Source organism: Syngnathoides biaculeatus, chromosome 7, assembly GCF_019802595.1.
Source record: "Syngnathoides biaculeatus isolate LvHL_M chromosome 7, ASM1980259v1, whole genome shotgun sequence".
In the NCBI taxonomy this organism is placed as follows: Eukaryota; Metazoa; Chordata; class Actinopteri; order Syngnathiformes; family Syngnathidae; genus Syngnathoides; species Syngnathoides biaculeatus.
The window spans coordinates 11,203,733-11,227,591 of record NC_084646.1 but is presented as its reverse complement, the minus strand read 5'-3'; the positions used below and the strand labels follow the sequence as shown (position 1 = coordinate 11,227,591).

At 48.6% G+C, this 23,859-nt stretch overlaps 1 protein-coding gene across 1 annotated transcript; it reads left to right on the top strand.

The window, feature by feature from the left end:
* The first annotated feature begins 437 nt into the window (after nucleotides 1–437).
* cherp (calcium homeostasis endoplasmic reticulum protein) lies at nucleotides 438–13,980 on the top strand. The gene is made up of 19 exons (XM_061825827.1): nucleotides 438–620; nucleotides 1,627–1,800; nucleotides 4,000–4,181; nucleotides 4,280–4,417; nucleotides 4,512–4,663; nucleotides 5,267–5,378; nucleotides 5,493–5,582; nucleotides 6,551–6,725; nucleotides 8,848–9,008; nucleotides 9,100–9,345; nucleotides 9,448–9,640; nucleotides 9,850–10,103; nucleotides 10,611–10,744; nucleotides 10,823–10,909; nucleotides 11,507–11,656; nucleotides 11,742–11,849; nucleotides 12,675–12,769; nucleotides 12,837–13,022; nucleotides 13,694–13,980. Exons 1-19 carry the CDS (start codon nucleotides 596–598, stop codon nucleotides 13,729–13,731), a joined length of 2,700 nt encoding a protein of 899 aa, XP_061681811.1. The 5' UTR covers nucleotides 438–595; the 3' UTR covers nucleotides 13,732–13,980.
* The last annotated feature ends 9,879 nt before the right edge of the window (nucleotides 13,981–23,859 follow it).

Here is a 23,859-nt window from a genome sequence, read left to right as displayed (position 1 = left end):
AGCTGACCTCACGCTTCTGAGGATGGAGCTTCAAATCCAGCCTGGCCCGTGTGGAGTTTGTAGCCCTGGTACTGTACTCCGGTTTTCTCCCACATCCCAATAACATGCAGGATATTTTGATTGAAGATTGTACATCGGAATGTGAGTGCGGACAGTTGGTTGTTTCCATGTCCCCTCCGATTCCCTGGCGATCAGTTTAGGGTGTAAACCGCCTTTCGCCAGAAGATGGCGAGGATGGGCGCCAGCACACCCGTGGGTGGTGGCTTGTCGGAGAGCCTAGTCTTTTTTTTTTTATGTATTTATTTAATTAATGTGGATCAATGACGCAGATTGAGATGGATGGAAGGATGTGACTTGGCGAACTTTGCTCGCAGTTTCGTCATCCACCACCGCCCTCCTCGGGAGGGGGGGGGCGCTGTCGGCAAATTGGCCATCTCCCGCGAGCGCCTCCACTTCCGCAAGTTCCGCTGTTTGCCAGTGAGCCAAAGTGCGAGTGTTGTTGCCCAACGCACTTGCTGCTTGATGAGTTCGCTGAACCGATTCTCGGAAATCATATCGAACAATTTGAAAAGACCTCCCGTAAAAGAACGTCATCATGGAAACGCCGACGCCCCCGGAAGGTGAGAAATCACCCCGCGGTTGTGGTTTGTCTGACATCCATTGAGTTGGTGGCTAGCGTGGATGCTAACCGCGCTAACATTTCCCGGCGCTCCCTTTAGCATTTTGGCTAACGTTGTTTTCACCTGGAACTCGTCTAAATGCTTGAATGTGCTTCTAAGTTTAACTCGAAACCTGACAGATGATGCTTTCGTGCTTACATTTGCTATTATTTCTAAAGCAAAATGTTTCAGAAACGTCTTTGTGTCATTCAATCTAATTTACACGGTTCAACCACAAGAGCAAATTGAGCTAATTGTGTGAGTTGTGCACAGTATCCAGGACTAAATTGATAAATAAGTAGTACCCCTAACAAATTCTTCTTGATTCATATCTTTACAAATTCAAACCATTGTTTGACCTGCAATTTCTATAAAACATTCTCAAGAAAGCAATGAATTGAAAACATTTCACAACGTATTCAACAGATCAGAAGCGTTTCAACTTCAAAGTCTTTAAATCAATCACGGCAAGTTTCGTTGTCTCTTTTTCAATACTTCACATTTCCTACATAATCATTAGCAAATCTTTGCAGCTTTCTTGCATATTCAGCCCGCCTTCACAGTTCTCAGTCGCTATGAAATATTCCAATCTCAAAGCAATTTCAGATCATGTCGGGTACTTCCCCTCTCCTCCACGCCCCCTTTCTGTAGAATCCTCACATTTTTCAATCGTACCCCATTTCCATGTTAAAGTTCACAAATCCAAATCGATATTTTACAATTTCACCACCACTTTTAAACTGAGGCAACACATTCACAGCATTCCAGCTTGAATTGAATTTCATTTTGTTCGCAGGTTTTAGAAATTGTTTTCATATTAGCACTATATTTTACAATTTTTCAAGTCTTACATTTAAAATGACTTCCCTTTTAATTTTCAGCATTTCAGTTCAGCATCAGCCCCTCCGTTAGTTTCCAGGTCATAAAAAAAAAAAAAAAAATATTCATTCACATCTGTTTGTCGCAGATCAAGAGCTTCGCAATGTGATCGACAAGCTGGCCCAGTTCGTGGCCCGGAACGGTCCGGAGTTCGAGAAGATGACCATGGACAAGCAGAAGGACAACCCCAAGTTCTCCTTCCTGTTCGGTGGCGACTACTTCAGCTACTACAAGTGCAAGCTGGCTCTGGCGCAGCAACAGCGTATGTACTCCCGCGATAAGCCACCGTGTGTTCGAAAGTAAACGCAGACTCTGGTCGCCCGGGACACCCGGTGAAGCTGGCCCGCCTTTGCTCACCCGGGGGTGATTATTGTGGACGTGAGGGGCTTGCATTAAAATGTGCTTCTTCTCCACTTAGATCCCTCTACCCACGATGGGGAGGAGTGTAAATCTGAAGGTATTTTACTTGGAAGCGAAGTTGCCAGATCCATTCTGAGTTTCAGCTTGTGCTTGGCGACGCTTTGGTTTGTTTTTAGTTGCTGCTTTTGTCATCTTGGTATGTTTTTTTTCCCCCCACATGCCGTCAGATTGAAAGATGACATTCTGTGAGCTCCTCGTTATCATGTTCTTCACTGTAATAGGTGAAAGTTTGTCACAGATGGATTCCGCGTCTATTTTTTGGTTTAGTTTTGCCCCTCCTACATGCTTTCAAGAATATTTGAGTAACGTTAAATGTGCGCAAAGTATTCCCTTAGCAGCCATGCTCACTCCTTTGCTTGCACAATTCTTCAACTAAGGGGTGAAGCCAGCTTGCGTCAAGATTGCTTGACATTTCCTGCGTAAAGCGTACACATTAAACCATTTTTTTTTAAATAATCATCTATCCTAATGCTAATACCAAATTTGAAATGCCATAGGCAGGCTAAGAGAGATTAGCATTGATATTACATCAACTGCTATGCAAAAAGACCACATCAACCAATAATGACAGGCTTCTATTCTCCCCACTCTGTGGGAACAACAAAGACTACTCGGAGGGGAGCTTCTCTGCCTCTTACGTCTCGTTCTTAATTACAGTGCAAGAAAAGGACCTTATAAGGCAACTCGGTTGGTTGGTTAGTTCATTTCCTATTCGATGGGTGGGCACCAGGCCCACCTTGATACAACTATTTGTATCCAAATCATTTTGCATCCAAATTATCCCCATTGATAATATTGAAAGAAGCAAAATCCATATTTGTCTTTCAACTCAACTGTCGGGAGGACGGCTGTCAGTCACCCGCAGGTTGCTGATTTGCCTTTGGGATCGTGGGGGATCGTGGTCGTCATGGCAACTGGAGGGCAGTGTTGAGCGTCTGCATGCGTGTGTCCGCATTGGTTGCGTTACGATTGCTGGCAGATGTTATCATTTGTGTTATATTCTATTTGAAGGGCGACAGGATATGCTGATGCATGACAACGACGGCGGTGGTAGTGTGCCTGATGTTGTGGCCCTTTGAGCTTTATTTTTAGTTGTCATGTACGTATCCATGTTTTAAAAGGCTTACTATTTCTGATCAGATCGGGAAACGTACGACGACGGCCTGGGTAGGGTGCGCTCCTCGTAGCGTAACCGCATGTCAATTTTTAGGAAACCCTCAAAAAAACGCCACATTCGTTGCTCCGTCAACATTGCATCGTCAATGCCAGCCAGACATTTTCAACACTAAAGATTGCGCAGTCATAAAAATCACATCGCCACATGGGAACTGATCAATGCTGTCATGTTGTGAAAAAACATGAAACAAGGGAAATGTGGCCGTAGCGGGTTTGACACCCCCTCCCTCCGACGTCCGCCATACGCGGGTCTTCAGGAATAATGGCGGCGGGTCAGGCTCGGGATTGGCTGTGTTCCCAGTGAGCTTCGTTGCGACTTCAAAATATCAGATGTGGAAACATCAGCTATTGGGGAGAATTGGCACGTAAAGAATCTTGGTGGGGTGGGTGGGGGGGGGGTGAACGCATGGAAACGACTTGTCCGCCCCAAAAATGCCGTCGTGGGCTTCCGATTTTCCAAATGCAAAATGACATTTCACCCTTAGATCTACTGTCAAAGCTTTTAAAAATCCCCAATTGTGTTCTTTGCTTTGCTAAATGAGGTGAGCGTAGCGCAACACCTGTTGTTGTTGTTGTTGTTATTGTAAGGTTGGTTTCTTACTGTGATCAAGTGAAATCGTGAGCTATACATATTGTTACTTCCCTAATTAATGCTGGATAAAAGTGGGATATGAAATATAATCTGTATCGTTCTTGACTTGTGCTGGGCTGACAGAAGCAAGTTTAAAATGTTGACATTTGTTGACAACCCCCCCCCGCCACCGCCACTGGGTGTGCCCGTCGTGGCCGCACGTTGTCGTCTCGCGGCCACCATTTTGCGTCAACGCCCGGGCCCTCAAACCGCGTGGACTTCCCGTGTGCGCAGAGCTCTACAACCCGGGCGCCTTGGACGTGCTGGACATCCCGCCGCCGCCCGTCCCCATGATGGCGCCTCCGGCCCCCGCCTCCAGCGCCGCCTCCGGCACTACGCCAGCCATGGATAACGTCATCCAGCAGAGTCTTTGGAACCTGCAGCACCAGGAGCAACATCTGCACACGCTCAGACAGGTAAACGCCTCCGACAGGCCACGCACCACCTTCTCAACCGGCAAATGGAATTGTAGCATATTTGCGTAAGGTTAACACAGATTAACGTGCGCGCATAGGAACAGGTGAGCGCGGCAATCGCGGCGGCGGCCGAGGAGCAGATCCAGAAGCTGATCGGGGAAACTCATCTGGACGTCGCCGAGATGGATAGCCTGCTGCAGCCCATCATTGACACGTGCACCAAAGACGCCATTTCGGTAAGCGGCCGGCGGCGCGATCCCGAGCCGGCCGCTGGATAAATGCGCTGAACGGTGTTGTCTGTCTGTCTGTCTGTCTGTGTGCGTGCGTCAGGCCGGAAAGAACTGGATGTTCAACAACGCCAAGACGCCGCAGCACTGCGAGCTGATGACGTCGCACCTTCGCAACCGCATCACTGTTGAGGGAGCGCATTTTGAGCTCCGCCTACATCTCATCTACCTGATCAATGACGTGCTACATCACTGGTAGGCCATGTTGCAAGCCTGCCACCTCGTGGGCAGGGAGGCCAGGGGACTATCTGCAGTTTGTGTGATAAACGAGCATGCCTTCAGTCATTTGCAAGTATTATTGAATATTTACAAATGATAAGTCATGATAAATACACACGCACACAAATGTGAAATGTGACAAAATTGTGGCTAGGTATGTGGACCTGAAAAATGTGAAATCATTTCGAGGCAAATCTCATTAATCCACTGCTTGCATCTACTGTATGGCCAAAATCTAACGATAAATTAATCATTTAATACGATTTTGCACGTTTTTTTTTTTTTGTTTTTTTTTTGGGCTTGAAAATTCCAGTTGTAAAATTAGACATACTCAGGAAGCGTCTTAAAACAGTCAAATGTTTGTTGTTGTCAGCGTAAAGATTTTTTTTATTTATTGAATCGGCTGATTATCAGACTCTTTTCTGGCAAATATCGGAATGGGCCTCAAAAATCCATCCGGGTCGGAGCCTAGCTAGCGGTGGGTTCCTGTAGCGTGTCTTGAAGCGACCCGACTCGTCTGTCGGGTGTCATCACGTTACGGGTTGACGCCGCGTCGTGTAACGTGTGGCGTCTTTGCAGCCAGCGCAAGCAGCAGAAGGATTTGTTGGCCGCGCTGCAGAAGGTTGTTGTTCCGATCTACTGCACCAGCTTCTTGGCTGTGGAGGAGGAGAAGCAGCAGAAGATCACCAGGGTAGAAGCTCTCTCTTTTTTTTTTTTTAATTTTGTACGACTCCTCTGTGTGTGTGAAACTCCTCAACTAAATTCTTGACTTTTTTTTTTTTTTTTTTGGTGTCCTGTTTCTCAGCTGTTGCAGCTTTGGGAGAAGAACGGCTACTTCGATGAGGAGACCATTCAGCAACTCCAGAATCCAGCTCTCGGTCTGGGCCAGTACCAGGTGCTGAATTTGAAATTCATAACGGACGGATGGATGGGTGGATGGATGCCCACATAAGAACCGATTTGAACCGCTGAGATTTTCTTTCTTTCTCTTGATACTAGGCAAGCATTCTTTTTTCCACAGCAATAATAGAAAAAGAATTCCTTGCAGATTTTGATGTTTGGAAGCATAAACCTGTGCTCAAAAGTGTTACAATGTGTGTATAAATAACTGCTTTGAAACACATAAATGAGCACTGTGTCTTGAAAATGTTGAAATGTTGATTTCCATCCGGCTTCGTCACATCAAAATCATTTCTGTCGAAGTCCAACAGTTCATCCGTTCATCTATTTGCCCCTCGTGGGGAAATATGAGACAGTTTCTGTTGTTCTCCATTAAATTAGATGGACTATCTCGACATTTGCAAACTTCTGCGTGTACTTTAGAAAACTATGATCAACATCAATGATTTTGTGTGTCTGTGTGTGGGGAGTTTATAGACCAAACTGCGAATTAAATCATAATTAGATTACCAGTTTTTTTGCGCTTTTCCATTTTGAAATAATGTCCTTTTTTGAGCAAAGGGAATTATTATTTTTTTTTTTTATCAATTCAGAAAATACTTTGGGAAGGAAAAGTCCACAGATTATTCGTTTAACAAAATAATTATTAGTATCCAGCCCTAACAACTGCTATGGAAACGTAAAGTGATTTTAAAAAAAAAATTGCATTGGGAAAAAAAATGTTGGATGGGTCGGCGAGTGACTAAGTTGTCAACACTGATTATGATTTTTGTAAACTAGCTATGTTGTTAGCGAAATCTGCGCACATATGCAGAGAGGTGCCATTAGCTACGGAAGATGCAAAGGGAAAAAAAAAATCCATTAAAATGAAGAAAATGATAATAATTCAAACAATAGGCCTATCTTGGAGCATCAGCACGGTGACCTGGCATTGACCCCGCTCGCGGCACACGTCTCCCGTAGGCCTCGCTGATCACCGAGTACGCCGGCGCGGTCCAGCCCATCCAGCTGGCCTTTCAGCAGCAGATCCAAGTCCTCAAGAGCCAGCACGAGGACTTCGTGGCCAGCCTCCAGCAACAGCCCGCCGCTCAGCTGCCGCCGGCCGCCGACGCAGACAAGCCCGCGACGGCGCAAACAGGTGACGCCGTGGCCGCGTTGTCGCGCTCGGCAAACGCGCACAAACGTGAATGTCGGGCTCCCGTGAAGACTTTTTGTTCGGATGTTACACCCAGCAGATGGAGCTAATTTTCCTACCCAGCAAGCAAACCCACACCAGCTGCTGGGGGGGAAAAAAAATGTTGGTTTTTGTTTGTTCTTGATGGCTTGGTCAACTCTGTAGGATCATTTTTCAACTGTAAAAGTGACCACGGCAGTGATTATTAGAGTTATGTTTTGGTTGATTCCCAAGGAGTAATACTTGCAATCTAAGCATATGCATATTTATTGAAAAAAAACTTTTTTGGGGGGAGGGGATTTCATCTTCAAAAGGGGTTCACCTCCAAAAAATGTATGGGAACCACTGGCTTGGCCTCCTAATTATTCAGCAATTTCTGTATTCCTCTATGAAATTCAGCCATCTCTGTGTTTCATGAAAAGAACGTCCGCTTTGATTTTGGAAAACATTTTTGCCGATTTTTCATCACTGAATCAGAAGAAATTCATGTTTGTGCATTATCGGCACTCTTTTAAATATTCTATATTTTGATAAAGAACTAATATATATATATATAATATATATATATATTTTTTTTTTCCTTGGGGGGGTTATTTTTTAGCTTTTAGCTGTAGATATTTGGCTAATTGATTAATCTGAAGTGCTGGAAATCTTAATATATACGATTGTAACCATTTAAATCCGCGTGTGTGTATGTGTGCGCGTCCTTGTCTCTCGGTCTTCTCTGTGTGTTCTGTACTTGTTTACTCTCGCGCATTTGTGGTTAGCCAATTAAAGGACACATTAATTCCATTTCTTTCAAGTCAAGGTGTACCTCGTCTGTGTCCTTTGCCGTCGCCAACAAACAATAACAAAGTGCCGTTAGCACGCTAGCGTAGCAGCACTGTGAGTCATCTCGCTTGCAGCTGTCAGCGTGTCCTCAGCTGACTCGGTTATGACTCGCAGCCTCAGTAATGTTTCAACGCACAGTGCGCACAAACATTTATGATATTAGGCTTGGCGATGAGAATTCAGGGTCAACTTTCAATGGAATAAACCCCTCACAAGTAAATTGAAAAATTGACCTGAAAACGATGAAATGTTCGTCCAGTTATTTCTACGGCAAACTATATAGTTAGCCATTTAAGTCAATTGTCTTCGAATCATCCCGTTTGGAGCCATTAGGGAGCAGGGAACAAGTGAACGATTCTGCGTTTGGAATCATTCCCTCAAATTTCATGCTGCCAAATCGCAATCTCCATTTTTCTCCAGTGAATTAGATCGTTACGTGTGCGTTGTAAAGGTTATAGTTCATTTTAGTTTTATCCAGAAATTGCACCGCATATGTATGAGTCATTTTAAAATTCATTTACCATATTTTCCCGCACTATAAGGCGCATAGAATAGACGCTACAGTCGAGGGTGGGGTTGTGTTATGCATCCATTATTTGGAGCTGCAAAAAAGGCTCAATACCGATCCATAAATAATGCGCAGCGTAGGCTTTTGAGAAAATGAAAGGCTTTTAGGTGCGCCCTATAGTGCGTAAAATGCGGTATTTTAGACAGTGCCGTTTTCACCTTGGAACACTCAGGATAGCAGCAATTACATCGCTCGCTTCATATACAAGCAAAAAATCTGAATCACAACTAATGGCCAAGTATGTAAGAACAAACGAGGAATTTGTCTCCGGCAGTCGGTGCCGCCCTGGTACGACATTCATGTTGAGTAGTGACTTGTGTCCTGAGACGACCCAAAAACATAAACAGTAACAGGGAGGTACTGCAAAAAAAAAAAAAAAAAAAAGTTTCCAGTTCCGCCTGAAAGGGGGCAGGAGGCAAACCTGTGAAGTCCTTTCTGTCTTTCTCATTGAAATAAATGTATCAAGAAAAATGTTACAGCAAAATAAGTTTTATATTGTTGAGAAAATTAGTTCATAAAAGTTATCGTTGATGGTTGAGTTCCCAATGAGGGAGGCCAATAAGTGTAAATCCCAATTCAAATTTCACGTGACGACATTTTGTACCGCAGCCACATGATGTTTGATGTCAAATGTCGAGATTTCATGTGTGATGTCGTTTAACGATGCCGCACTGGTGTTCTCTGCAGCTGAGGCGAAGGCCCCAATTTCAGGCCCTCCGCCGGGCGAGTTTGACGACCCTCCGTCTCGATCCCAGGACCCCGGCAATCCCGCCGGACCCTCCGACCTCCCCCCTAAGCCCGCGTGGTACGACTCCCAGCACATGGGCCCCTGGAACCCCAACCAACCGGTAAAACATCAACCAGATCATGTTCCCGAGTAGGTCCCAGTAAACCCACCCCCTTCTGACCCCATTTCTCTTTTATGCCCCCCCCCCTCAGCCTCCTTTTGACCCTAACCAGCCGCCCCCGCCGTGTCCGCCCTGGAACAGCCACGAGGGGATGTGGAACGACCAGAGGGAGTCCGGCAACTGGAGTGGGGGTCCGCCCAGAGACGGGGGCCCGTGGAGCGGCCCCGATCCGGGTCCTCCTTCTTGGAACTCGTACGACCAACAGCCCCCGTGGGGGAACCAGGCCGAACAGCCGCCCTGGGGCCAAAGGGACCCGCCCTATCCGCCCCGCATGCAGGCAGCTTCTCGTTTCTTCTTCTTCTTCTTCTTCTTCTTCCTTGAGCAACTTTTCATTTACGCTCATTTTTACTGTTGACTTACTTTTCATTTTTTTTCCCAGAGGCCGCCCCACTTCAGAGGTCCCTTCCCCCCCCACCAGCAGCCGCCGCCCTTCAACCAGCCCCCGCCGCCGCACTCTTTCGGACGCTTCCCCTCGCGCTTCATGCAGGACGACTTCCCTCCGCGACACCACTACGACCGGTCGCCCTACACGCCCCACCGCTTCGACTACTCTCAGGGAGACTTCCCCAGGGGTACGTACGGGAGATTGACGCGCAATTTTTAAATCCAGCTAACAGAAAAGGTAAAAAAAAAAAAAAAAACCATGGCGGGCTAATAGAAATGAGAAGTTCGTTGATGTTCCGGCAATTCTGAAAGCATCGAGCCACTGCTGCTTTACTCCCACGGACGGACGACCGACAGGCGAAAGTCTCTCGTTAACGTCTCTTTGGTTTGTCACCAGACATGCCGGGTCCGCCGCCCCCTCCCCACCACTCCAACCAGAGGCTCCCTCCCTCCGGCATGGGGGGCGACCATCCTCCATGGGGGGGATCCCAGCACCAAGAGTACGGGCCCCCGCCCCCCCACGGTTTCAACGGCCATTCGCCGCACGTGCGCCACCGGCAGCCCCCGGTGCCCGTCCAGGATGACCCCAGCCTGGTGCCCAATGTTCCCTACTTCGACCTTCCTGCCGGCCTCATGGCGCCGCTCGTCAAAGTGAGTCAAGGAAGTCACAGAACCGGAATGGCGCTGGAGACGATCGCATCTGAATGATCTTTAGGGTTTCTTTAAGTGCATTTTTCTTGTGAAATGAAATTGAGGACTTTGGGAAAATGCAAAATTCCACAAGGGAAACTTGACGGGGGAGGTTCGTTTCTTTTAGTAAATAAGGCATCATCACATTGAAGAATGAATACAAACATTTTGTGTTGTCATAAGCGGACCATCCATGCGCAGAATTGCTTGTATATTTTTCCCTCACTTCACTTGAGCGGCGGCGTATCGAAGGCTCGCTCACAAAGCCAACATGTCGACCAGGCGTTCAAAATCCCGCACCTTGCGGCACTCGTGGCTCTCGGAACCACTTTGCTCGGCTGAGATGGAGTTCTTTGGGTCAGGGTTATGTTCAAATATGTTTTCCCCATCTACGTTTAAGTTCCTTTAGGTTGTATCATGTATTCCAATGGAACGTTTCCAACCTTGCTGTCTTCATTCTCTGCTCAGCTGGAGGACTGCGACTATAAACCTTTGGACCCAAAAGACATCCGCCTGCCGCCCCCCATGCCCCCGAGCGAACGCCTGCTGGCCGCCGTGGAAGCCTTCTACAGCCCCCCCTCCCACGACCGGCCCCGTAACAGGTACGCGCGTCCCGCCCGCCGCCTCGCCGAGAAGGTTCTGGACCCGCAGTGAAGTGTGTGCCCCGTGTGGTCTCCTAGTGAAGGATGGGAACAGAACGGCCTGTACGAGTTCTTCCGGGCTAAGATGAGAGCGCGCAGAAAAAAAGGTCAAGAGAAGCGCAACAGGTGCGTCTGCCACGCCCGACGGGCTTTTTGTCTCGTTTCTTTTGGAAATGTCTGGAGAGGAGAGAGGATTAGCAGAGGAAAATGGCAACATCAACCTGCTTCTTAGCATGTAGCGTGTCGCGTACCAAAAAGACAACAAACGTGAACGCCGCCTGCGAGTGTCGTCAGTTGGCGGTGACGAGCTGATCTTCTGACTGACGCAAAGCTCATTTCTACACGCCCTGCAGCACTCCTTGCAAGCCGCCAACCAAAAATAACGAGAGGTTCCCTCGGAACTGGGGAAACATCGAGGCCAAGTGACCTTAACTCTGCTGCAGTCTTACCTTGGTTCATTGTGGCACCGTTTCGGGTGGGGGGGGGGGGGGGGTTGTCAGTGTTTTCGGACGGGGAGGAAAGGAAACAATCAGGAATAGCAACAGAAAATCGTAGCAATATCATTTTGGAGATGTGCTCTGAGAGATAGCAGACCAAGACAGGGACAACACCAGTTCCTGATTTGAAGCTGGGACACGTGGAGAGAAACGAGACAACAACAGGAGATAAACAGAACAAAAATCTGAGTCGTGATTGACTTGATGTTTTGTGGTCGTCGCTCAGCGCTCGCGCAAGCAGTCGTTCCAGGAGTCGCTCGGGCAGCCGGGGCAGATCCTCCTCGCCGTCCAGTTCTCGCTCCTCCAAGTCCAGGTCCAGGTCCAGATCTCGCTCTTCACGCTCCCGAAGCCGCTCACGCTCCTACTCGCGCTCCAGGTCTGAGTTGACACCCCCCCCCGCCCCCCGCGCTACGCGCGATATGCAACGTGCTCACCGTCGGTATGTTTGTGGGCGGCCGTAGGTCCAGGAGCGGATCCAGGTCGTCGCGGAGTCGCTCTCGCTCCAGGTCGCGTTCGCGCTCGCCCACTAGGAGGCGCAGAGGACAAAAATCACGCAGCTCCTCACCACCGTGAGTACATCCCGACTCTCAACCACACGAGCAGCACAATGACACAATTGACTTGTAAGTGTTATATCGTAGCTTTATGTCATTTGTATTTGTAACTTTCTGTATCAATGGGCCCTTTTGCAGTAAGCTAATGACCGTACATAACTATCAACGTAGTGTACTGTACGGCAACGCCGAGTAGTGTAACTCATTTCATAGTAACGTTTATCACCTCATTGTATGGTAACGTTAGCTGCGGCTCAGTTGGGAGAGCGGGTGGTCCGTTGCCTGAAGGGTCGATGGTTTAAATCCGGGCTCCAACTGTGTTCTTGGGCAAGACACTGAAACCAAAATTTGGCTGCTGGTTGTCGTGTGAGCGGCTGAATGCGAGGCTTTGTAAAGCGCTTTAGACACTGTGATGGTGGGCGGGAAGGGCTCGAGAGGTACACACCATTGAGCGTTTTAGCATTTTACAGTAGCCTAAAGTTAGTCATGACGTAACTTTAACTGTAAAAGTAGCCATCAGTCGCACATTGGATGACAACTTTTACTTCTTCTCCTCGCTGTACAGTAACTCTTAGTATTGATTATTTGTTAGCATGAAGAGCTAACTTTATTGGAAACAATCATTTATTAGTAACACAGTACATTTGTTGGAAAAAAAATTAACGATGTAACTGTTATTAACACATTGTACATTATTAGTAACATAGTGAATTGTATGTACCAATAATGTAACTCAATTTATGAAAGTACTTGTATCACATTGTATGGTCACTCGGTAACAGCAAAAAAAAAAAAAAACCTCGTATAATAACTATTATGTCATTTGAACGACTTGGGCAGCTCCACGTCGTCCGCGGGCGGCGCTCCCTCCAAAGCTCCCCCGGACTCCCGCTTGGGCGAGGAGAACAAAGGGCATCAGCTCCTCATGAAGATGGGTAAGACGCGCCCGCGTCCGTGTGCGTGTGCAGCCTGACATTCACGTGCTTGTGTGTGCGCGCAAAGGCTGGAGCGGCTCTGGTGGTCTGGGTGCCAAGGAGCAAGGCATCCAGGACCCCATCAAAGGGGGCGACATCCGCGACAAGTGGGACCAGTATAAGGGCGTCGGCGTCTCCCTGGATGACCCCTACGAGAACTATCGCAGGAACAAGAGCTTCAACTTTGTGGCGCGCATGAAAGCGCGAGAGGAAGGTACGCCCCACTCAATATCCGGCGATAAATGAGTTCCCTAAAATGTCCACTGAAACTCATTCGCTACATCCTAATCGCTATGCGAGGATTTCTAAATTGTGGACCTGGATAGTTCCACCCATCACAGTTCAGGCATGAGCATTGCACGGAAACGATCGTTCCGTTACCCAGCCTGAGAAAACACGGAACCGAAAGTCCGTTTCCCGGATCTCAGGGCTTACTTTTAATAAAATTCGTAACGTAAAACGAACCTACATGAAGCCCTTTATTTTTTAATGATTAAAATGATTCAATCGCCCAGCTTTGTCAGTGTGGTTTACAAACAGCACCGGTTTCCGCTTCTGCGCGACGCACGCGCGAGGAGGTCGAGTTATTCATATCCGGGTCACTCAAACATGTCGGTTGCTAAGCGTAAAAGATGAAATGCTCGTGCCCGCTAAGGCTTTATTCTGAAGGACATGTAAAAAGCGGTTCCCGTGAGCATTATCAATGGGAACCCAAAAATCGGTTCCCACCGTTTCCCGGGACAAAAATCAACGGAACCGAAAGATCGGTTACCATACTTGCCGAAATCCTCATGCCTGATAGTTGATGGGGAATGATTGTGAACGAGAAAAGTCCAACAATTGTTTTTTTTGTTTGTTTGTTTTTTTATTTTTTTTTTGCCTCAGTGAACCGAGAACCTCAAGAGGCTCCGCCCGCTGAATGATGTCATCAAGGAGCGCCACATCGTCACCGGTTTTTACCTTTTTCACCCTTTGAAATTGTCAAACCACATCTTGTGGAATGATTTGTCATTAATGATATTTGTGTCTACTATTAGTAGTTGTCTCCCCCCCCCCCCACCATGAAAAGTACAACGTTGACTGATTTGTAATACAAAGTCGTAGAGCGCTAGCGAGACAAGACAGACAAAAATTAAATAAACTCCACTCACTCTCGCAAATGGATTTGTAGATTTTTCTTTTAGCAACTAAAGTATAGTTGTTTTATTTTGCACTTCTAAAAAGGCCAAGGTGTTAGTTACTGGTAATAATAATAATAATGAAAAAAAAAAGAATTTGCCTTTTTGAAAAAGTCATGTTTATTAATATAGCTCTTAGTCATAAAGATGGCACCAGAATCCATTTTAAATACTTTTGAATGGAAATACTTTAACTATGACAGATCAGGACAGCAAATTAATGTTGTTCTGGACACGTCTGATGATATTTTGTGCCCCCCCACAAGAATATGAAAGTTTAATGTTCGCGCGGGACCTCGAGTTTTATACGAATGCCACGTTTACGGTGTTGTGTGCAAAGCTGAGAAACGGACCAATCGCGGTGGGGCGTGACATCCATTTGGGGGATTCATTAAAGGGCCACTTAGAGTGTACCCAATTGCCCATCTTTTTCGTAATTAGTACGCAAGGATTTTGATGTCGCGAACGTTGATATTTCACCGTGTGTGAATTTTGCTCTTTGCGGTGCTTTTATTTGCCCCACGTTAGACGTCACCTCAATTGAGGAGGTTGCGAGTTGCGGACAATACGCAAGAAGTTCTGCTTTCAATTAGCGGCGCTGACCATCTTGCACTCCTCAAAACCTCGTCTGACGGCGCCTCGTCCGCCCCGACGTGGTCGCCGGTCTCGTCAGTAGTCCCAAAATAACCCGGAGACCGGGGATCGTCGCGCTGAGGTGAGAAATGAGTTGCCGCAAGGCCGCTATTACTGCCTGATCGCACGTGGCCTCAGGCGAGACCCCTGAGGTACACACATACACTTCCTATTACAGGGAGCGCGTGGGTGGTGGGCTCTCAGTCGTTCTGGCTTCTGTTCAAGGGAACCGCATTGCCCTTGAACGTTTATGCGGCTGAAGTGCACTCATTGGGAATCTCAAATTTCTCGTCTCGTCTCGGGCCCAAAAAAAAAAGATGGCTCGTAAATCGAGGGCCTTATATGAGGAGGGCCAATCAAATAGTTATGAAACCAATTGAAGTTAACCATCTAATGATGCTTACATTTTGACAACTTGTTTGAAGGTTTATTTTAAAAATGTTTTGTATAAACTTACCTTACGCCCATCGGAAGCAGAACTGAAATTACATTTCTTGCTTTGAAAGTCAAAAGAAGTTGGAAACGTTTTGAAAATATGAACGTGTTCTGGGCTGTGTCACCGAGCATGACGCGCGATGATGACGTCACCAACGGGAACTGACGGTCTTGTCATGGAGGTCACTCAAAACAGGCTCTTGTTCTTCTTGGCCTTTGGTCCCGGACAGCCACTTTTGCAGCTTCCCCATGGAGAATTTTGCAAACTTTTGAAAAGTCGCGCCATGATGTCGTTTGCAAAATGGCCGACAGAAAGAGGGCAGGCTTAAGGGAAACTTTCAATAGTATTTCAAGTTCAAACTGAAAAAAATTGTAGCTTGCAAATTGTGCGTCAAAGTTTTGTAGGATTTACAGTACGTTATTATCTTGCTAGCGACTTGAGCCGCACGTAGCCTAATTGTGTGCGATTCTGTCGCATTTCTGTCATTGATCATTTGTAAACGTGTGCGGTGTCAGTGATGCAAATCAAAAACCGGATTGAGACCAAATGCACGGCCCGCCACCGATCCGGTTTTTGGTTCGATGCTCAAAAGTCGACTCGAGTCCCGCTCGTGTCAAGTAAAGAAACGTCGGTCGTGCCGCTTGCCCGCCTTTCCTCCGCCGCCAATTTGCCGTGAGCGCGCAAGTTGAGCAGCGGCGCCGTTCGTCGGAGCAGGCGTCGCGTGACACAAATCCGCGTCCTCGTCTGACTCCATTCCAAATCCTATTTGATTTCTTACTTCAAAGCATCTTTTAGGTCACCTTTCCTTGAAGTTGTTTTCTGAAAAGATCCCCACCCTGGCTCGAAAGGCTTCTTGCAAACCACACCCGACCGAGCCCGTCTTGGAAGCGGAGCCCAATCCTGAGCGAAAACCCGCCTTGAACCCCCAACTTTAAAGCTCCAATCGTGGTTTGACACCCTTCCTTGAAACCACACCTTGTCCTGTCCTGGGAAACCTTCCAGCATTTTTAAATATCACCTATCGCACAGTGAAAAAGGGGAAAATGGAAGATGCGCATGTGAGGTCCCAGCCCCCAAGCCGCGCCCCCCAAGCCCCGCCCCCTTCCCACCCGCTTCCAGGACTATTTTGCGCTTGATGTGGTTCTTGTTCTATTTGTGTTTCCTGGCACTGTGTCTGCTCTCTCATTTGACACACGACGCCGGCGACCCAGACTGCAGCGGGGACCCCCCTCCAACCCCCCGAAATCAGCACCCAGACCGCCCCCCCCCCCCCCCCCTCACGAACGCCACCTTTTTCTTGACTGTGTGTGGCTCTTTGTGTATTGCGTGTTTGTTGTGAACGTGTGTATGTCGCATGTTAGTTGGTTGTGTGTGTGTGTGTGTGTGTGCATGTTTTTGTTTTGTATGTATTTGTTGTTCTTGCATGTGTGTGTTTGTGTGTACAGGCCTTCTGCATCCCAACCACATCAAGCCAAGACCAGATCGGGATCCAACTTTCCAACTTCAGTCCGGTTGAGTCGCAGACACTGAGGGGGGGGGGGGGGATCCATATTTTTTGCATCGCAAACAAATTCCGAGCTCCCCAGACGAAGTTTCACTCGGATCATCCGCAGGATTGCAAAGTTCCCGACGATGTCCAAACGCGGCGCGGCCGACGATTAGTCATCAATCGGTCGAGCAACCGTTGGCCCGCTGTAGCATAAACAAAACAATGCTGGAAAAACGTGACCGTGTGGCTGCACAAGTGTGCACACCCTCTTGAAACAGGGAAGGTGGTCACATTCAAATTCATATTAAACGGGAGTCGGGACCATTTCAAGTGCCTCTGACGGACCCCAAATCAAGTTGGGCCGTTCGCTCGTCCTTTCGATCAATACGGGGAGTTCTCGGGCGAAGACGACCTCGACCTCCTAAAACGTTTCGACTTTACGTCGTGTGTCTGCTTGGCTGAGGCATATTGCTCATCTGTGTTTGTGCATTGGGAGTTGATTTAGCCTTTTTCCACATTATGGCCCAAAAGAAGTGATGCTGGTCCAGCTGAAAGAAAAGCAATTACCATGGAAAATAACACCGATAATAAAAACAACACCGACGGACGTCAGGGTGGAAGATTACTCACGTTACGGATCGAGGATCCCAATCAACGTAGGCTTCGTATCAGCCTCGCGTTCATGAAGGGAAAAGGCAGAAAGGCAACGACGACGCCGAGGAGGAATTGACCTTGATTCTTCCCAAATGGTGAGTGAAGCATCGTATTTATTTATTTGAATGTATTTTATTATTATTTTTTTTTTTTTAATTAGCCGTACCAACACCCATCCGTTTCTGAGCCGCTTATCCTCACGAGGGTCACGCGAATGCCTCGATCCCGGCGGCCGTCGTAACTTTCAACTTCGCTAAAGTGGGAACGGATCTCAGTCGGAGACCCGGGACTCCGCGTACTTTTGTTTGCCTTCTCCCCAAAAGCAGGACGCTTTTTGCGCAAACGCAAACTACAAGTTTGAGCTGTTCCTCGGAGGAACCCCAAATAAACTTCAGCTGTTCGTGTAAGCTTCCCCCCCCCCCTCCCTCCCCTCTTTAAACGAAGTACAGCGTCTTGTGTCACGATTTTAGCATGAGATAAAACGTGCCGTTTGAACATGGCCGAGCCGACTTTTATTTATCCGGTGCCAACGATATTCGTGCCCTTTTGTTGACGACGACGGGCCTCGCGGGCCTCGCGGGCACGGGCGTGTGCCAGTGTGTGAATGTCAAGTCGATTCCGGGTTGGACCGCAAATGAGGCCAATCGTGTTTCGCATGTACATCGTGTTACTATGATGATGATTACGTTAATAAGCACAATGTGACTCATGTGTGGTTTTCAATCATCCTCCTTAAGTGACTCGCAATCCTCAGCAGGTGCTGCTCGGCATCCCCGTCTGAACCTCGTCGGAGGATCTCGCGGTAGCTGCGCTGTAGAAGCTGGCAAAAAGGAACATTTCATGGTTAGTGCTGGAATAAGACACCCCGAAAAGGGGAGGAAAAACAAATACTGAAGGGAAGTCGGATACGAATGAAATATAAAAAAAATACGAATTGTGACAAAACAATCTACAAAGAAATAGCAAAAAGGCTTCGAGTTCTTCCACGTAGCTTCGTGCTGCGTTACTTAGCATGTTAGCATCAATGCAGTCCGGCTTGTAGCACGCTCGGGGCTACCGCACTGAGGAATATACGATATTACTACGATTCGACTGGCGTGTTAGCATCATTATTTAATATCGTGTAATGCATCCTGTCGAAACGACGTGAGGTAAAGTTACAACTATGGAACAAAAGATGCACTTTTGTCCACGCACAACGACAAAGCGTGGCGAGAATGCCCAATGGGCAAACGAAGCGCACCTGCGCGTCACATGACCTCGTCCTCCCCCAAACCCGCCGGCAACGGGGCAGAACGCTACCGCGTTATAATTCCACCTTTTGAGGATAATTACAAGTGGAGTTGACATAATTACGGCCAAATATTTCCAGGCGACACGCCCACACGCTCGACCGCGTCGCGCGCCAACTCGGCCTCGACGCCGACGATGACGGGAGGCCGACGTTAACGTTAGGCAATGAAAAAGAAGAATCAAATCCGCATTGGTCCCGAAGCCGTTTGACGAACACGCGCGTCACTAAAAAAGTTCCATAGACGTGCTAGCGGCTTAGCGAAGCGGCTGATGCGTAACTCTTACAGGTGTTTCTGTAATTAAAATGGAAAAAAATCGGCCTTGCTCATTTGCCGCATCCTTTCAGACCCGTTTCGATGTCAAGAAAGCAGAGGGGCCAAAGAAAACTGTTCCAGCAGAGCCAGCTGGCCAGGACCTGCAGGCTATGAAAACTGCCAATTAATTTCATAAAGAGCCACACTCACAATCACACCTGGGGGGGGGGCAATTTCGAGTGTCCACTTATTGTTGCGTGTTTTTGGGATGTGGGAGGAAAGCGGATTCAACCCCGGACCTCAGAACTGTGAGGCCAACGCTTTTACCAGCTGAGCCACCGTGTCGCCATTTGAAATATCTTTAAAAAATTTTTATTTTTTTTTTTCCCTCACTAAAACTGATGATGGACAACAATTGGCAGCGATTCAAATATTCTTCTCTTACAAATAATTTGATTTTCAAAATGAAGTCGGCGGTGTGCCTTGCTTGCGCCCCCGCCCACGAGGGGTCAACGGCGTCCCAGAGCGCCGAGCGCCGACGTTCGCGCGTCACTCGTCGTCGCGCGTACGGCGGCTGCGACGACGCCACCGGAATGTGCCGCGCTCGCCGCACCTTCGGCCGATCGACGTTTTCCACGCACGCCGAGCAAACTTCTGCTACTTCGCGATACGGTACCGGTGACTGTGACATCATTCGTCCGTCTGTTATCCGAGCCGCTTATCCTTACAAGGGGAACGCCCTCAACTGGTCGCCGGCCCGTCCCGGGGCTCAGTAACACATTGCGGGCAATTTGGAGACTTCATTCAGTGCCTGTTTGGGGGGGGGGGGGGGGAGCCGAATGCCCACCCGGAGGCCAAACGACATCACACATTTATTTTTTTTTTCATCGTCACCTTTCATTTTTCTCCCATGATCAATAACTGCACTCAGCGGGGCGGGGCCCGCTTGTCTCCCGCCGACAGCGAAATTTCAAACCGGAAACGATCGACGCGCTGATCACGTCGCTTCTCGTTCGCTCGAGGGAAATATGAATGAAAGACTTCCGCAACAGCAAAAAACAGTTTTTGTCTTCTCTTATGACGTCACTCGTGCGTGTTCTCAGTACACACACACACACACACACACACGCCGCGCGGCACTATCGACAGGAAACAGCTTGCGCCCGACAGGAAGCGGCGCGCTGCGATTGGCTGGGCGCAATTGGTGGGCGGGCCAATCACGTGGCTCTTATTTTGGGGGCGCTATAAGAGGGGCCATGCGGCGCCTTCGCGTTCACACGTCGCAAGTTAGGAACAAAAGCAAAACAAAAAATAGGAAAAAGCGGAAAATGGTCAAAGATTTGCACGTGAGCTCCAAATCATTGAAAATCAGCTTTGAAAACATTTTCAACATTATTTGAATTGACATTTTAGTGGTTTGACTTTGATGTCAAATGTTTTTACATAATTTCTTTTGGTCAGATTCTGAGATTTTGGTCCAATTCTTGTCAGATTTTTCATGTTTTTTTTTTTCCTGGGGCTGTCCTCGGTAGCTATTGGGGCACATTTTTAAAAATGTTGTCAATGTTGATGATTTCGTGTGAGTTTGGTCCCAAATTTCTGCGAGGTATTGACGCAATTTTGGATGACGGATTTGAAGAATTTGAATGAAAAATTGCGTTTGGATTCGTCCGACAGACGCGTTGTCGTCGCCGAACGATTTTCATCGGCTCGACGCTCCTGAAGCGACGCGACGGGGAAACGAGCCCGCCCGTCGTCTGACTCGAACCGAGTCGGAACCTAGTTTGTGTCCCGGCGGTCTTCGTTGTGGCTTTTGTCACTTATTTCCCGCATTTGGTCACGTCGCGCTCTGACGCCAAGCAGATGTCCGCCGCCGACTGCTCCGTTGCTCGCTGGTGGATCTGAAACGTAGAAATAGTCCAAATGTCGTCTGTATCAAGTCTGGCCGGACTCGAGTTGACGACGTTCTGTAATCCGGTGCAAGGTTGGCTTCCACTTCAGATCAGATCAAAGACGTTTGCCTTTAAAACGAGTTTTTCCTTTTGGCAGTACGTGACAGTTTTTGCCACACTTTTGTAAGATTTTTGTGGAAGATTAAGAAGCCGAATCATGACAACGGCAACCGTGACGGCGGAGGGCAGAACTTTGTTTGTGGTTTCATGTAAGGTCGCTCTGTACTTGAGATGCTGAACCCTCAACTCACACTTGTAATTACAAGCGCGTAAAGACGCTGGAATCGAGCAGGTGGTCTGTCTGGAGGCTTCATGAAAACAGAGGGTCTCAGAAGAGAGCTGAGAGGAACACCCACTGCTTTAGTGGCCATTCTGCGTGCACCGCACCGTACTCGCTAATACACCACGAGGGATCTTCCAGTTGTTGTTACGAGTACGTTCAAATAGTCCACACAAGCGCGTCACAGGCAGCGAAGTCCGGTTCTTGGTCAAATCGACGCGGACGAGAACGGCGGTTCTCAAACTGAGGTTTGGTTTTGAAACGAGGTTAAGGTTTGCAACTGGGGGTGCGGACTTCAAGTTTGTGTTTTTAAAACAGGAAGTCAAGTCTTCAAGTCTGGTTTGGGGTTTTTGAGTGCCAATTTGAATCTTTCAGGACTTTTGCTTCCACTTGAAGACTTTTTGAGGGCTTTCAGGTCGCGCGTTGCAGCAAAAGACATTTTGCGCCTTCTCTTTCTGTTGAGCAATCGTGGTTAGAGCGTTGGCCTCACAGTTCTGGGGTCCCGGCCCCGCCTGCGAGGGGTTTGCATGTTCTGCCCGTGCCCGCGTGGCTTTTCTCCGGGTGGGCACTCCGCTTTCCTCCCGCATCCCCAAATGATGCGACATTCACCGGAGACCCTAAATCGCCCCTAAAAGTGTGACGGTGGGTCTCTCTGTGGCCGGGAACCAGTTGAGGGGATACCCGATGACAGCGAGGTTAGGCTCCGGCACGCACGCGACCCTTGCGAGGATAAGCGGCTGGGCCAACGGACGGCTGTTGTTTCTTCAAATGGCCTCGCGCGCGACAAACGGGACCAGAAGGACCCGGAGAGTCGCTGCCTCCAGAAAAAGCGCAAGTGCGTCGGCGTGCTGGCAACGAGGATGTTGTTGCGTGCGCAAAGGTCTCCAGAATCCTCACCTCTTATGAGCTAAGTGTCATTATCCGAATAATAGCTTTCATAATTACCTAACGATTACTTTGCGCCGCGGGACCCTTCGCGGGTCCTTTCGTCACGTTTGAAGAAGTCACGAAAGACGCTGGTCATCCGGAAAGCCGGAACCGGGCCGAGGAGACTTTTCTCCGCTGCCCGTCCCGGACGGAAATACTGGAAGTTTGAGCCCGTGAATCGGATTATGGAGGTCAATAACAATGCGTTGTTATTTTTCGATTCGACATGATGATGTCATGTCAGGCAGATGCCGGCGGTTAAAACCAGGAGCAAGCGAAGGGAGTTCAACAATGCCAGCGCATTCAGAAGTGGATCTTGGGTACCGGATGCTGGACTGAGCACGTTTTGCCAATTTGGCAGACGGCTGGCGCTTGGCTGAGCCGCAATTCGGTACCTTCAACTCTAAGGTTGTGCCCCTCAGTCGGGAAAACGGGGAAGAACCTTTCGGGGTCAGGAGAGGAGAGGAGAGCCTTGCCCGCCCGCCCGCGGTTCAAGTCTCTCGGGGGAGGTGAACAGGCAGATGGGTGCAGCGTCTCGTACGTAGACCCTCCCCACCTATCCTCACCGGTTGAACAAACAACACGACGGGGTATACAAGTGGCAGTCTCCGTTTGAGAACGCCAGAGAAAGCCGGCCGTTCGCGAGGGGCTCCGACTCCGGCCGCTGCTCCTCTGCATCGAGAGGAGCCAGACCACGTGGCTCGGCCGCCTTGACCCAAAGAACTCCCCGGCAAGGACCCGAAACACGCCGGAGAGACTCGAACGCGTCGGGATTTCCCCCCCTCCCCCGGGGAGAGGCAAATGTGGGCTTCCCTCTCTGACGCGCCGCTGAACTCTACGGAATCACCGGCACCGGTCTAACCCGCCGCTGCCGAATCTGCGCCGTTTCCAAGAATAGAACGCCGCCGGTTAGATAATGCGAGGCTTGTAGTTATGTAATGGACCGTAAGTCAGATCCCGGTCGTTCCGTCTTGCCGGTTACGGAAAGTGAGCCGGTCGCAGGTACGGCTTGTCGGGAACTCGACGTCAGATACTGGAAGATATGAATGATATCATGCGCACTTAGCTAACGACTGACCAGGTTTTATGTTTTGGGGTGGCTTCGCCGCCAGCAGTGGCGTCGCACCCACAAAATCATTTCTTGACCGATGCCCATCAAACATTTTTGGTCTTAAAACTGTAAAGTGGGGCCAACCAGCGGGGCGCTCGAAAATTTGGGGTGCGGATTGAAATTTCCCATTATTGATAAAAACTAGTTATGTGGCCACCAGCGGTTCAAGCAAAAAAAAAAAAAAAGTTTCGGAAAGGGGTGGGCAGTTAAGATTAACAAAATGCTGTCGAAACGCCAGTTCTGAAAGTGCTCACGTGAGCATATTTATGGCGTTTTTCATCACGTTCATGGTGCGGATATTTTGACGGTAATCTTCAACAGGACGGCACGTTCGGCCATTTTGTCACGGGACTCGACTTTTCCTTGCTAGTCCGCTAGCATTTTTTCACGTTTTCCGGTCGGCAAAAGGCGCGAGCGTGTCGGTCCAAAGGAAGTCAGTCAGTCAGTTTTTTTTTTTTTTTTCCCCCCCTCTGTTACTGTCCGACCTCGGGAGAGGTCCAAAGTGTCGGCGTGAGACTTTGCTTCCGACCGGACCGGCTCTCCCCCGCACCGCCGACGGGAGCTCGGTTCTGATTCCGATTCCCGGTCCGAGTTCCAGTGGACTTCCTGAGGAAGCGCAGGAAGGGGGCGTGCGTTTAAAAATAACTCGCCTACATAAGCGCAGCAGACAGCGAGGACGGCTGGACTCTCGCAGGACGTAAAGCGCGTAAAGCAGAACCGAACAAAAATGGTCCGATCGGAACCGAATGAGACTCAAATGGCTCAAAAAGGCTGAAGACAAAAACATGGACGTTGCCGCCGCTACTCGGGTTGACACTTACTTCCTAAATTGATTTTATTTCCA

Coding starts and splice junctions, on each gene's coding strand:
- cherp (XM_061825827.1), top strand. CDS start 596: ATGGAAACGCCGACGCCCCCGGAAG. Junction 1,801..3,999: donor GGCTCTGGCGCAGCAACAGC/GTATGTACTCCC, acceptor CCGTGTGCGCAG/AGCTCTACAACCCGGGCGCC. Junction 10,745..10,822: donor CACGACCGGCCCCGTAACAG/GTACGCGCGTCC, acceptor GTGGTCTCCTAG/TGAAGGATGGGAACAGAACG.